Source organism: Ammospiza caudacuta, chromosome 8 (genome assembly GCF_027887145.1).
Source record: "Ammospiza caudacuta isolate bAmmCau1 chromosome 8, bAmmCau1.pri, whole genome shotgun sequence".
In the NCBI taxonomy this organism is placed as follows: Eukaryota; Metazoa; Chordata; class Aves; order Passeriformes; family Passerellidae; genus Ammospiza; species Ammospiza caudacuta.
Window position 1 is genome coordinate 42,849,885 of NC_080600.1, and position 15,706 is coordinate 42,865,590.

At 47.4% G+C, this 15,706-nt stretch overlaps 1 protein-coding gene across 1 annotated transcript in view; it reads right to left on the minus strand.

The window, feature by feature from the left end:
* NEB (nebulin) overlaps positions 1–2,658 on the minus strand; it is a 97,230-nt gene extending 94,572 nt beyond the window's left edge. The window contains exons 1-3 of the mRNA XM_058809636.1: positions 2,601–2,658; positions 1,784–1,892; positions 1,221–1,286 (exon numbers count right to left, since the gene is read on the minus strand). Coding sequence (XP_058665619.1) covers positions 1,221–1,253 — 33 coding nt within the window. The 5' untranslated portion in view covers positions 1,254–1,286; positions 1,784–1,892; positions 2,601–2,658. The remainder of the gene's footprint in view (positions 1–1,220; positions 1,287–1,783; positions 1,893–2,600) is intronic.
* Between the last annotated feature and the right edge of the window lie 13,048 nt (positions 2,659–15,706).

The following is a 15,706-nucleotide window of genomic DNA, read 5'->3' on the forward strand; positions in this document are numbered from 1 at the left end:
ACGTGAGAATAAGGAATTTAATGAAGGGCTGATGTCATTGTAGCTAGGTAGTAAAATGACTTTAAAATCGACTTTATGAGTGCTGACACCTATTTTGCAAAATGCATTTAACTACTCAGATGGGCAAATCAATTGGCTTCACTTCATTCACCATTTGAAATATATAAAGCTGGCAGTGCCCTCACACCACCTGAAATCAACAGTCCACCGAACACAGTGTGGTGGCGATGAGTTGTAGGATGTTTACATTTATACCCTTCTTATTTTCCTCAAACACTGAGTGATTTTTACAAGACTTTGTATATTTCATAACACAGGTTAATTTCAGAGTAGTAGCAATGCAACAAGTAAAAGCACACTGTTACTTTCGTGTACTGTTTCAATAACAGAGTCGTTCCCGTGGTCCCAGCTGTAGGTTGCCCAGTTCCTGGGGAATTTTTTATTCAGTTACCTGAGTTTTAATGACCTACTGGCAAATTAATGAAGATAGAATAATGGAATCACAGAATGCCCTGGGCTGGAAGGGACCTTAAAGATCCTCTATTCCACCCTCTGTCACGGTCAGGGACAGCTTCCACTATCCCAGATTGCTCCAGCCTGGCCTTGGACATTTCCAGGGATTCAGAGGCAGCCACAGCTTCTCTGGGCACCCTGTGCCAGGGCCTGCCCACCTTCACAAGGAAGGATTTCTTCCTGATACCTAATTTAAATCTACCCTCTGTCAGTTTAAAATCCTCCCCCTTGTCCTGTCACCTAAATCTGACTCCATCTCTGCAGTGTCTCAGGCTAAATTGGTTTGTGGTGGCACAAAGGTGCTGCATTTCTGCAGAGGCAGGGCTAGAAAGGGGCTTCCAAAGCCAACTTCACCCATGGATTGGGTGACAGAGGGCAAGCCAGCAGGGAAGAGAGCTTGCCCAGTGCGTCTATAATTACACAGGGAGTAATCAGAAAACCTTGCACTGTGAGTGTGGGATGGTTCCAGTCCTTATTTAAACTGAGAAACTATGACAGGAACCAGGAGACTTTGCTCCTCCGAGAGCAACTGTTGTTGTTGTTGTTGTTGTTTTAGTGATGAAACCATTTAATCGATATCTAATCATCCCTAATCTTCAGAGAGCAAACAGAAACCTCTGTTCCTGAGCAGCATCTCAGTAAGATGATTAATGCATTCAGTCACAAGGCAGGAAACAAACATTTCTGCTCTCACATTTTCTTCTTACCTCCACAACTTCCTCATATTCTTCTTCCTCCATTCTGAGGGTTTGCTTCCGTCTCTCCCCCACTCACTGGTCACACAGCAGGTAAAAATGTGAATAAACAGTATTAGCCCATGACTGAAAGCACCATGAGAAGGTACAAGTCAAGCTCATAAAGCTCTTGGGGTCATGGTTAGTAACTAGTCAGACCCTAAATAAAGCTGGGATCTGGCATTACTTGGACTGTTATGGAAAAACATTGGATTAAGTTTCAAACATACTGATATAAATTACAATTTGGACAAATAACTCATTCCAGTTATAACATCAACTCTGGATCCAATTAAAATAAAATAAAAGTGATAAATAAAATAAAAGAGACAAAGAAGAGATCTCTTGAAACATGATGTGATATTTTCACTACAACAGAATTATTTGAAGCATTTTTCTTCCCTCTGTGACTATTCTACACAATTTCATTATATCATTCAAGCTCCTGTTTGAGTGGGAGATTTTACATTCTACTAATTTCATTCATAAGTAAGAGCATAATGTAGAAAAATATTGTAAATATTTTTTTCAGTGACCTTAGGTTAATGAGGCAATTTCTGTCTTCCCAGCATCAGCCTACAGAGATGCTCTGGGGTTGGGTTTTTTTAAAGCTCTTGTGGGCTTTTTCTCTCTGTTTCTTCAGACCTGGAAAAGATGAAAATCCATAGAGTTGGCTGAAGTACAAAGCACAGATTAGTGGCAGACCCTTTGAACTAATTAATTACCACACTGATTTCACTGTGAGGCAAAGCTACAATTTTCCACCAGAGTCTGCAGCCCTGTTTCTAATGTTGGGAGGGGATGAGGCTTTGGAACAGCTGCTCCTGAGTCCAGGGATATTTGCCGTGTAAGCTAATCCGGCCAACTGATGGGGCACTTGGGTTGAGCTGGCTAAACTGCAATTCCTTCTGAGGCAAGGGAAGTCAAGTCATGCAGGTTAAATATAGGAACACAGAATACTGGCCCTTTTTAGTCCCAACAGGCTGAGAAAAATGGCCAAAAATTAATTGGGAAAACCATGTTGTATTCCATTAAAATAAGTTAAGAATAAATCAAATAACGGGGACAAGTCATGTGAAGCAGTAGGCAGAGGTGTATGAATAAACTCAAGAAGTGGGGTTTGCATATAAACACAACCTCTTCAACCTGTCACTGTTACAACCTCCAGCCACACTTCCAAACCCCATTCCAGGTCTTTTCCTCCTCCTCTAACCCACAGCCAGTTACTCAGACAGAAAACCTGACTTCCATGGGCCAAACACAACAAGTATTCCCAAAAAACTACAGGATGGGGAAACAGCTCAAGATCCTCTTGTAAGGAAAAGAAGTGAAATGCATTTAAAATGTCCTTACCAGCGACATCCAGTAAATATCCTTTGGAGCAAAGGCTCTCCAGTCTTCCCTCCTGAGCAGCACTGGGTGAGAGCGAGGGGCTTTGGTGGCTCCTGGTGACGTGTGTGGCCCACGCAGCCAATCTGGCTCCAGCCCGCTCGAGTTTCAGCCCTAAATATACCCAGTGACCCCGAGGGAGGGCACCTGTTCTCAGCTGCAGCATCAGGGACAGCAAGCTGGGCACCTCCGTGCCCCTCAGGAAACACAGAACACACCAGAGCTGGGCTGGAGCTCGGTGAGGTGCAGCCCAGGCAAACCCAAGGGACTGTTCCAATGGAATAAAACGTAATTAGCAGAGTTGATAATAACATTGAATTTCAGTTGATGGAGGCAATTTAATTCCTGTGATGTGCCTGAATAAATATCATCCAAATTCAAGGATCTCTGAGCTTGAGAAGTCCACACTGCAAACCAAACTTTAGTCAAAACACATCTTTAATTTCACCCCATAAGGATACCTGAAGTGCTTTTTCACCTTGATGCAAATGTTTTTTATCACTTATGAAATGTTTTCTAGCTGATCACACAGACCCAGGAACAGTGAAAAGCAACAGTTTGCAGGGAAGGAGCCCAACAAAGAGCCAGCATCCCTGGTGAAGGAAGTCCAAGAAGAGTTGATAAACAGATGAAGTGACAGGGGAGCAACCCTGGTATTTTGGAAGGTCAGGAATGCTGTGATGTATGGAGCAGAAGCAGGGTGATGATAACAGACGTGACTTCTTAGGGGATGACTCGGCTGACAAATAGAGTTGACTTTGGTTCTTCAAGGAGGTGCATTCAAAAGACAACATCAACAATGATCCCTTTCCACATGCTAGATCACATTATTCAGTAAATGGTTCTCAGGAGCCCTTGAGAGACATCGTTTTCTTTAACTCTTTCCAGAAGTTCATATTTATATCCAGATGAAATATCATATCTCATTCACTTCTGCCAAGTATTTTAGACTCAGCCCAGAGCTGCAGACCCCTCCCTGTCTCCTTTGGCCAAGCCATTTTCAATTACTCTGCATTTTGCTTTACTAGGCAGCCCTTCCCCTTTTAATCTGATTTCTGTTTATTTAACTTTCTTAACCTCTTTTGAAATTGTCTAGAAATTAGCACAGCGTGTTGTTGGAGCCTCTGGAGAGCACCCTCAGCGTAACCTGCTGCTCTCTGCTCCTGATCCTCCGTGTGTGCACTCCAGAAATAACTCACAGGCCCCTTCTCCTCCCAAGAGCTGCTTCTCAATAGACTGGATGGCAAACATAACATCTTCATCATCAATAACAAACCTTAATGGAGTGAGGGGCCAGCTTTCCTTATCGAACATGTAATTCATTATTGTCATTCCTGCTCAATCCTGGAAGTTCCTGAAAAGAATTTCTCCCTCAGTGGTCCTGTGCAAGCCCTGTGTTACTGGAGCACACCTTCAGATTTTACACTGCTGTTTGACATCTTGCTCAGAAAGACCCTAAACAAGGCTGAAATTGCATGCAGGACAGCAGCACCACTTTTTCTGCCACTGAAATGCAGCTGTCTTTAGCACGGCACATCTTCAGCAGCACAGCTCAGGGCTGGAGAAAAGCATGGAAGAACCCATGGAAATTACAGAAGGAGTCTGAGAACAAAAGAATTATTGGTGAAATGAAAAGTTAGGCTGAATGTAGGATTTTTGTTCTGCCATCAGAGCAGGAAGAGGGGAGGAGGGTGCTCTTGGGTCGCTTGAGAAAATATTTCAGTTCCTGCATTTTGTGGCTTTGCTCCTTCAGTTCCAAATCCCAAGGAACAGCTGTGAGAACACTGTGGCCATTGTGTGGGCAAGGAGAATCCCAGGATCCCTGAGGCTGGAAAAGCCCTCCCAGCCCACGGAGTCCCAGCTGTGCCCAATGCCCACCTTGCCACCAGCCCAGAGCTCTGAGTGACACATCCAGGAATTCCTGGGACACCTCCAGGGATGGGCACTGCAAACCTCCCTGTTCCTAACATGTATGAGGTAAAGGGAATACCAATGGTTAATATTTTGATATTCCTCTTTTCTTTTGAATTGTTTTGTTGTGAAAATTTATGTCTGACTCTGATTTCTGCTGGAATAGTCACAAAACCATAGAATCCCTAATGCTGGAAAAGACCTCCAAGATCATCAAGTCCAGCTTTTGACTTGGTTATGGAAATACTTGACTTTCTGGGGGACACATATTTCAAAAGCATTAACTGAGCCCTAGGTGGGGCCTGGCAGCTCTGCCCCAGGTTAACACCCCAGGCCAGATTTACCCATGGCGCATAAATGAGCACGGGCTCAGCACTTCTGAGCTAAAGACAGCAAACTGCAAAACTACTTGGGCAGAAAAAAAGGTTGTTTTGCATTTCAATCACAAAGATTTAAAGCAAAAATATTTTCTTTACTTAACATATTTAAATATTGAGTTCAGTCAGTCCTGCTTATCCAACAGGAGCCACTCAGGGCATGATGGATCAATGTCCTGACATCCCAGGTGCTATATTTAACCTCCTGACATACCTGGGCTTAACAAGCACTGTATCATTGGAAAAGGACAAATTTAAGTACATATTTATGCCACTGTGTCTATTTTTAACCTACCACCAGTGAGTTCCTTCTCATTCTTTTCACCATTCCCCACAGCAAGGCTCCTCTACCCCAACACCTTTTGGTTTAATGCATGGAAATACTGTGGAGAGCACTTTTACAAAAAAAGAAAAAAAAAACCAACAAATTAAGGGTTTGGTTGGACAAATGCAAAGGATTGTCTCCAAATTAAATACACATCTATTTCTCCAACCCCTCCATTTTTACAGCTGGCCAATCCTTTTTCTTCTGGATGAAACCAGGCTGGGAGCACAGGCCTTGTCAGATATTGGCTCTTGCCTTACAAACAAACTGGTTTTTAGGAAAACCATATTCTAACAAGAATTCCACCTTTACTTCAGAGCTGCTCATCCTGTTTCTCAGAGTATTAATAGAAAGCATTAGATCATACCGAATAATATTCTTGGGGGCAGTGAATCAAGGTGCTGTGAGTATCTCCTCAGTGTCTTGTCTTCAGGTTTATTTTTTGATGCTGATGGGCTGCTGTGACTCAAAAAGACTTGGCTGGAAGAGGGGGAATAAAGGAATATTGATATGGTTGATATGGAACCAAAATTCATTTAATGCTTCCCAACATTCCTGGACAGAGAAGGAACTGTGGCCTCACCCATCCCATTGTTTGGGTATAGGCCCAACTTTTTAGTGTTGAAAGTGTCCCACCAGAATGTTTCAAAGACTGAATCAAAAGACGATTTAAAGTGGGGAAAAAATACAAATAAACTCAAACTTAAAAGAAGAAGAACAAGGTGCCAAATATTGGTTTACTTTTTTCATGGTAAGATTTGATAAAGCAAAGAGAAATTACATGAACAAATGCTCCTCCAGCTGGTTGTAGAAACATAAAAATTAGGTTAATATTTAAACCCCCAGCACTGAGGATATAAAATCAGAGTGTAAAAGATCCTATGTATCGACACAAGATATTCACTGGGGCCATTGGCACAAGAAGAGTTCTCCTCACATGACAGCATCTGTCACAGCCTCCCCTGTTCTTTACTTGGGGCCTTTGAGAATCCGAAAAGAAAATATTTATCCACAAGATGATGTCAAACAGCCCAATTTATCTCCCCTGCTAATGTTCCCAAGACAGCCACAGGGCCTTAGACACGGGTGCTCATCAGAAAGAAGATACAGCAAAGGCAAAGGTCCTCAGGAATTCACAGCCAGCTCTGATTGTATTGATCAGATTTCCTGGTGAGAGAAACTGAGATTCAGCACCCAACTCAACATATTCAGGTTTTGGAATATTAATATCAGTTCCTAGAAACTAGGAAAGGAAGGTGAAGTTCTTCTCCAGCCTTTTGTTCTTCCTGCTGTTTCTAAGGCAAATAAACTTTTGTATTTTTAGAACAGAGGTACAAATATCAGCTGTAAATGCCAGTGAAAAGCCCTGATTGGCAGCCAGAGTTTCAGCTCTTACCCTGCCTCCCACACTTGTCCTTTGGACAAGCCTCTGCCTCACTACCCTTTGTCGCTTTCTCGGCTGTTTAGGTGGCCTGGAAAGGCTCGGGGATGGCCTTGAAGAGCTCGCGCTTCAAAGGACGAGAAGAGGCTCCAGATCTTGTCTCGGTCTTGGTGTTTATTAATTGTTTATCTAAAAGATTTTCTCTCGACCCGACAGAGGTCTGCACAGCAGCCAGCCATGGGCACACTGCGAGCCCCCGGGGCGGTCACCTATCTTTATACTCGAAGTTACGTACACAATATTTATCATTTTTCCCCAATACCTTTTACCCTTATTGACCAGTGCACTTTTAGTAATAACCAATCCCAAAGTGCCAACATCACCACAGAAGATGGAGGCCAAGAAGAAGAAGAAGAAGAACAGGACATGCCCCAATTCCACCATCTTACTTCTTTAGACCCCCCTGTACAGAAATCCTAAACCCTGTGTCTTACACTCTAATTAACTCATCCCTTCACCATTCACCCAGTGAAATCCTCCCATCCTCATACAGGCGTCGTCTCCCGTGCAGGATCAAAGTGCAGCCACCAGACACTCCTGGCAACATTCCAGGACTCCCGAGCCCCCCGAGGGTGGTCTCGGTCACTCTGCACCTCCATCCTGAGGTGCTGAGATCCCACAACCCTTCAATAAAATAACACAGCTCTTTTATCTTTTAAAGAAAAACTTTTTCATTATTAGCACCGTTTTGCAAATCATTACAGAACCGCAGTGAGAGTTGTTACTGTATAAGCAGATTGATGTGTTTAGAGCTGTCCCATCCATGGGGTGTCAAGGCCAGGTTGGATGGGGCCGGGAGCAGCCTGGTTTGCTGCTCTGATGGTGCTTTCCCCTCCCCAGGGTGGGTTATTGCTGAGGAAATACAATTCCTTCCTGGAGCATTCCTCCTTGGAAGAAATCCCTTCTGGGAGCTCCCCCCAGGTGCCCGCACACGGCTGTCCCACCCCAGCCCCGAGTGCTGCTGCCATGAGGGCACATCCCAGTTTGCTCACTCAGTGCCAGCCTCAGATTTCAAACCCACCGGTTTCCATCTCCTGCCTCCTTCCCCTGGCTCCTCACTGAACTCCCTGCACTGAATTTAGAGCAGAGTTGGTGTTGCTCACAGAACCAAGCTGAAACAATTTATGGAGAACCATAACCCACGCCAGGTTCATTTCTATCCCAGATAAATCTTCATAAGTCTTCACATTTCTACCAAAGCAGGAAGGTTTCACATGGGATTCTACAGCCCTGCCAACTTTCCACATCACCAACAAAGGGGTGGATTAACACAGAGGCATTTCCTGCTGTAAATCCTCTGGGTGGAAAGACAGGGCTGAGCACTCCCTTTGAAACCATGAGCAGAGCATCACCTTCATCCTGCAATCCCCTCTGCTGCTTTTGCAGTTCAACATTGCCCTGATGCTGCTGGCAGATGTTCATGCCCTGTGTGAGAACAGAGGGAAGAAATCCAGTATTTACTCCCCAGGCCTCCATGCCTTTTTTCACCCAGGACATGCTTTCATTCCTAGAGGGAACAGACTGAACACAAAGGTGCGATTGAGGTAAAATTGTGACCGAGTCCCTTGCACCTTTTTTCTCCTTGGGCAAAAGAAGGAAAAGTGTTACTATCCCCCTTGCCCATTCCAAGGGTTTTCCAACTAGCGCAGGGTTCCTTTGTGGAGTTCGCAGTGAAAAGGCCTCACAACCTCCCTGCCTGGATCCCTCTCCCTCCGAGCCCCTCTGACTCCCCCACGCTGCAGAGCAGCTCCCACAGCTATGGAAAATCAAACGTGCCATTCATGGGCTGTGACAGGAATTGTCCCCAGATCACAGAAGCTGCTGCAAGAGAAGGTCAAGACTTAGATCAAAGCTCAATGAATCTACTCAAGAAGTCCCAGAATAACCAAACCTTCCCACTGACAGACAATCCATGCACCTTGAGTCTCCTCAGTTTGCAGGATGCTGAACCAGAGCTCACATGTCCAATGTCACAGCCTTTAGCAAACTGCAACCCATGTCTGAGACTTATTTTTAAAATATTCTCTCTCACTGTGCTGATTTAAAAGGGACATATTTCTGTGAAAGGTTCAAACACCTCTGACTGTAAAACGAGGGGGAAAAGCAATGTGCTTCACATTCCTGGGGTGGTATCTCATACCCTGAAATACAATCTGCAGCAGTCCATAAAATATTAAGACTGCTCGCTGGCCGTGGCCAGGAATACTCTGCAGCAGCAGCTCCCAGGGGCAGAATGCTCTGTGAAAGGTCACTCACACAGCACTGAGGTCACCAGCACAACAGCCACCAGGAGTAATTCTTCTCTGCACTATTATTAACAGCACTGAGCAGCCACCAGGAATCTGCTGGGCTCCCACTGCCCTGCAGCAGCTCCAGACAATACAACCCAGGAAATACAACTTTGTTACTGCACCAATAAAGGGACATTTAATGTCAGTAAGGAATGATAACATCACAAATTACCTCCCCTCACTCACTTGGCACTGGGCCATGCTCTCCTAGGGGACATCTCCTCAGTGGGGCACCCTGCAGGAGCTCCTGAGCCAGCAGAGACTTCTGCAAACTGAGCTGCCCCCTCTGACACCCCAGCAGTGACATGAACGGGGATCTCACCTGGAAAACTCACACAGGACAGCTGGAGCCAGGCTGGGAGAGCTGGGAATGTTCCCTGGAGCAGGGAAGGCTCCAGGCAGAGCTCAGAGCCCCTGGCAGGGCCTGAAGGGCTCCAGGAGAGCTGAGAGGGGCTGGGGACAAGGGATGGAGGGACAGGAGCCAGGGAATGGCTCCCAGTGCCAGAGGGCAGGCATGGATGGGACACTGGGAACTGGGAACTCCTGCCTGGGAGGGTGGGCAGGCCTGGCACAGGTGCCCAGAGCAGCTGGGGCTGCCCCTGGATCCCTGGCAGTGCCCAAGGCCAGGCTGGAGCACCCTGGGACAGTGGGAGTGTCCCTGCCTGTGGATGTTGGAGCTGGGAATCTTTAGGTCCCTGTGGACCATTCTGTGGTTCCATGGTTCTGAGATGAGCCCCAGACCCTTGCTAAGCAAAGCTGTGGAATTGAATTGTGCTGCTGCCCTCCCCCTGCCAGCAGAAAGGTTGGAGGTGCCCCCACCCTGCCCATCCCACACCTCTGTCCCTCCCCAGTGCCACACACAGCTGCTCACCTTGGTCTCCCTCACCTGTCCAAAGTGATCCAGGCTTCTTAATGCACTTTTTCTCTGCAGTGAGGGGTCAGGGGGAGAAACCTTTATTCATGGAATAGTTTTCATTTCCAAGGGTCTGGCAGACTTTCAGCTCTTTGAAAGCCATTCCTGATGACTTCATGGGGCTTTTTATAAAGTGAGATAATGGCAGTGGAGGGACAGAAGCAGCTGCACAATTCCCTGGCTGGGGCAGGGGTGGCCCAAGCACCACAGCCTCAGCAAATCCATCATCCCATGGGTGCCAGGAGTGAGATGCTCATGGACAGGCTGGTCCCCAGGGCAGGAGCCCACTCACCTTCCATGTGGGAATGCCTTGTGACACATCTCCAGCACATCCCCTGTGTCTGCTCATCGGGGCTGCTGAAGGTTTAACGCAATATTTCCCTTCACAGCCTGAAAATTCAGTGTTCATCTAACACAGGTTACACCACGCTGAGCCTTTTCAGCGCTGGAGATTCCCTGGCAAGAATAGCTTTGCTGAAAAGCACAATAAAGATTAAAACACAATCTAACTCTTGCAGAAGTGTTGTCAGTCCACAGATTTCTGAGCCGCAAACATGGAACAAATATTTTTGTGTACTGAAATTTTTTGGCTGTGACACTGCAAATCAAGTAAATAATTTTCAGGTTTGAATGGAGTTGTTCCTACAATGACACAATTTTCCTGCTGTTGACAGCCAGCAAAACAATATGTGCAAAAACAAAAAACAACCCATCCCTTCACCATGGAGAAATACCAGAAAACACAAAAATGTCAAATTTACAGAAGGAGGATTTTTTAAAAAAGCAGAAACAGGATAGACTACGGCGAGACTAAAGCTAGATTGTCCCAGGCACGGCAGGAGCCCAGTGAAACAGCACAAAATTGCTGTGACTGTCTGTGATAGAAGCTCATCCTGAGAAATAAAAACGAACTTCAGGGGTTTACTGGTCTGTGAAACAGCTCATTAAATCCGGGCTCAGAGGTGGTTGGGGTTTAGCAGCACGTTCAGCTGATGGGGCAGAGGAAGGATGGATGATGCTCACAAAACCACCAGGGGAGAGCTGGACAGGGATAACCCCACAGCAGGGCAGCAGCGAGATGGGGAAATGGCCTCGAGCTGTGCCCCAGGAGGGTCAGGCTGGAGACTGGGGAAAATTCCTTCATTGCAATTCCTGTCCAGCCCAGGCAGTGATGGAGTCCCCATCCCGGGAGGGATTTCACAGCCCTGTGGATGTGGCACTGGGGACATGGGGCAGAGTGGCCTGGGGATGGTTGGACTCCATGACCTTGGAGGGTTTTCCCAAGCCAGTGATTCTGTGATTCCTTGCTCCACATTTCCCTTGTGTGACAGCAGTTCTATGACAATTAATTCTCCAAGCCCCACCCAAGTGATTTGGTACTACAGGGAAGGAGGGGGGCAGGGGATTTCTTTTGGTGGCTGCACTGGCCTAAAGAATTTCATTCCCTTGGATAAAGCACAACAAAACTCTTCCTTTGAAGTTTTGCTATAAAAAGGACGATCCTGCCCCCGTCTGGCCTCCCTGGAAGGGAACAGCTGGAGCAAGAAATCCCAGATTCACAGAGCTGCAAATCCTGCTTTGGAAGGGACTCACAGGGATGACCCAATCCAGCTCCTGCCCTGCACAGGACAGCCCCAGGAATCCTTCCCAGCGTCTCTGGGGAGTGCTGGATGGGAGCACTGAGTGCCCAGCCACCCTCTGAGCTCAGAAACAAACAGTAACTCAGCTTTGGGTGTCCCAGCCACCCTCTGAGCTCAGAAACAAACAGTAACTCAGCTTGGGGTGTCCCAGCCACCCTCTGAGCTCAGAAACAAACAGTAACTCAGCTTTGGGTGTCCCAGCCACCCTCTGAGCTCAGAAACAAACAGTAACTCAGCTTGGGGTGTCCCAGCCACCCTCTGAGCTCAGAAACAAACAGTAACTCCAGCTTGGGGTGTCCCAGCCACCCTCTGAGCTCAGAACAGACAGTAACTCCAGCTTGGGGTGTCCCAGCCACTCTCTGAGCTCAGAACAGACAGTAACTCAGCTTGGGGTGTCCCAGCCACCCTCTGAGCTCAGAAACAAACAGTAACTCAGCTTTGGGTGTCCCAGCCACCCTCTGAGCTCAGAACAGACAGTAACTCAGCTTTGGGTGTCCCAGCCACCCTCTGAGCTCAGAAACAAACAGTAACTCAGCTTGGGGTGTCCCAGCCACCCTCTGAGCTCAGAACAGACAGTAACTCAGCTTGGGGTGTCCCAGCCACCCTCTGAGCTCAGAAACAAACAGTAACTCAGTTTGGGGTGTCCCAGCCACCCTCTGAGCTCAGAACAGACAGTAACTCCAGCTTGGGGTGTCCCAGCCACTCTCTGAGCTCAGAACAGACAGTAACTCAGCTTGGGGTGTCCCAGCCACCCTCTGAGCTCAGAAACAAACAGTAACTCAGCTTTGGGTGTCCCAGCCACCCTCTGAGCTCAGAACAGACAGTAACTCAGCTTGGGGTGTCCCAGCCACCCTCTGAGCTCAGAAACAAACAGTAACTCAGCTTGGGGTGTCCCAGCCACCCTCTGAGCTCAGAACAAACAGTAACTCCAGCTTGGGGTGCAGGTGGATGGCAGGCAAGTGGAGATCATTAGAACCCTCCTGGAGCAGCTCCAGCCCTGCCAGCGCTTGTTTGGGGTGCAGGTGGGTCCCACTGTGGGAATATCCACCCTGCCATCTGCCAGGGCGTGCCAAGGGAGCACAGTGCCCTCAGCAAAGCTGTGCCCACCCCCAGGAAACACAACAACGATGGTTTAACTCCCTTTGCCTCCCTAAATCCCTGCCACCCCACAGGCTCCCTGTCACTGCCAGGCAGAGACCCCTTCTGGCAAAGTGACCCAGCCTCAGAGCTGGGTCATTCTTCTCTTGTTCACAGAGAAGCAGAAATAAGGTTCCATTTTAAATCTCTGAAGCCCAGATATCCCCCAAACCCTTCCCCCTGTCCCTGCTCCAGCCACCCTGTCATTCCTTCACTGGGCTCAGCCTGGAACAGTGCTGCTGCTGCTCCTAGCAGGAAAACCCTGCAAAAATGGGATTTTCCCACCTTATCTCAGTTAAAAGAGACCTCACTTACCAATATGCACAATTCATGCATTATCCCAGTGTTCTCTTGGAAACACCAGGAATGAATGGTCTCAGCACATGGTGGGAAAATTGTTGTGCCTGGATTCAGACTGCCCCTGCCCACAGGATGGCAAAGAGGGGCTGCTCTCCCTGTCCTGTCCCCAGGGAACAGCCCACGCTGCTGAGCTCTGTCAGCACTGCAGGATTTTATCCTGGAGAAAAGGAAGCTCGGGGGAACCTTATTTTTATCTACAACTTACCTGAAAGGAGGGTGCAGCCAGGTGGGGCTCAGCACCTGCTCCCAGGGAATGAGAGGGAACAGCATCAAAACAGCCAGGGAAGGGTTAAACTGGATATTAGGGAAAACTTCCTCCTGAAAGGGTTGTGCCCATCCCTGCAGGACAATGCAGACTTTGGGATTTCTCAGGAAGATTTGCACATCAAGGAAAATCCAGGATTTCCTCCTTTCATCCCCTAAACCTTTGCAGCACCTTGGGCCTCCCAGGCACGGTGGATCTCCAAGAAATTCCCTGGCCAGCTCCACAGAGACACTTTGGTTTATTTGTTGCTCACACAGCTCTGATTTCCCCCATTAACCCAGGTTTCAAAGCCAAACACACAAAAATGACACAACATCCGTGAGCATCCCACAGCACGAGGCCCTCCCTCAGAACTCTTCAACATTTACACTGAATCTTTATTTCTGTACAAAAATTTAGACCATTTTCATTTCATTTCCTTCATTTCCCAAGGAAATTTGCATGACCTTTTTGCATGCCCCACAAGTTGCCTACATATATATACACACATATATTTGAAACAGAAAAAAACCCTTCCAGTTCTGAAGAATGAAGGTAAAACCCATCAGAACTGAAAAATTAATGACAAGAATTAAACTGTATTTATTGTCGGTATTGTTGACTATTCTGTAGCTTTACATGTAGTTCATCCCCATATTATAATAAAAACATTCAGAATAACTCAATACAGACTGTGCAACAAGAGAGGAGCAACACAACCTGTAATTTAAAAAGTGGTAATAGCATCAAGAAAATATTAATTATTAAATTAATTAAAAAGTATTATTAAAAAATAACAATGAAGGAGAAGTCAGCAGTCTTAACTTTTTTATACACTCAAAAAAAAGAGCCAAAAAGTAACAGTTTCTGTTCAAAAGCCTATTCACAGTTCCATACATCAGGCACAAAGGCCCAAGGAATGCACAGTTGGGCTAAACCAGACAAAAATAAAGTGTGAGAACGGTGGCTTCTCTTTCAATCACCTAATATTCAACTGGATTCCAAGAAAACTAAAAGCAGTTTTCAGAAGTTCTATCAAAGCCAAGGAATGATGGAGTTAAGAGGGACAGGCAGGAAAGGACCTGGCTTTAAGGCAGCTCAGCATTCCTTCACTGCCACAGAAACGTCCCAGGAGAACCACGGAATCCCAGACTGGTTTGGGTTGGAAGGGGCCCTAAAGATCATTTAATTCCAACTCCCTGCCATGGCAGGGACAGCTCCCACTGCCCCGGGTGCTCCCAGTGTCCAGCCCGGCCTGGGGCACTGCAGGGATCCAGGGCAGCCCCAGCCTCTCTGGGCAGGCAGAGCAGCAGCTCCAGGGAGGAACTGCAGAGCCCAGCCTGTCCCAAAGGAAACAGCTCCAGCACAGCCAAGCGGAGGTGGGAGGATAAGGAATGTGCAAAGGCATTTTGGCATCTCCTGCACCGTCCCAACAGGGGGGGTTTGCTGCAATTCCTCATTCCCCAGAACTCCGAGAACTCTGTGCGTTATTTACAGGGAGGTCGTGCCATGGGATCACCCCATGGACGCAGCTGGAAAGGATCTAAAGAGGTCATCCTGTGGGATCATTCCATGGATGCAGCTGGAAAGGATCTAAAGAGGTCATCCTGTGGGATCATTCCATGGATGCAGCTGGAAAGGATCTAAGGAGATCATTCCATGGGATCACCCATGGATGCAGCTGGAAGGGACCCAAGGAGGTCATTCCATGGGATCACCCCATGGATGCAGCTGGAAAGGATCTAAGGGGATCATTCCATGGGAACACCCCACAGTTACAGCTGGAAGGGACCCAAGGAGGTCATTCCATGGGATCACCCATGGATGCAGCTGGAAGGGACCCAAGGAGGTCATTCCATGGGGTCATTCCACGGGATCACCCCATGGATGCAGCTGCTGCAGCTGGAAGGGGCCCAAGGAGCCCCAAATGCCCACCCAGGGCTGGTGGGGCTGCAGAGCTGTTCAGGAACTCCCTTTACAAACCCAGGGATCACCAAGGCTGGAAAAGCCCTCCAAGGTCACCAAGTCCAACCTGTGCCCGACCCCCCCTTGGCACCCAGCCCCGAGCGCTGAGTGCCACATCCAGCCCACAGACACAAATCTGGGAATTTGATCTCCCAACTCAGCTTTGGCTCCATCTCTTTTGCTTTTTGAGAAGTTTCCTGCAGCCCCCAGCGCTCACAGGTACCTGTGTGGGATATGTGGGTATGGAAGAGGGGCACATCCCTGGGATTCAGCATTTCTGACAGGAGAACAACATTTCACACTCATTTTAATTCCCATTCTTGACACCAACCAGCACAGACTTATCACCAAACTTGCCCCAAACAAACCGTCTCCATCACAGGCTGGGCAGAACAGCACATTTCACCCCAAAAACACCTAAACAGCCCCAAAAAGCAGATCAGAAATCATGTATTTGCTTGAAAAC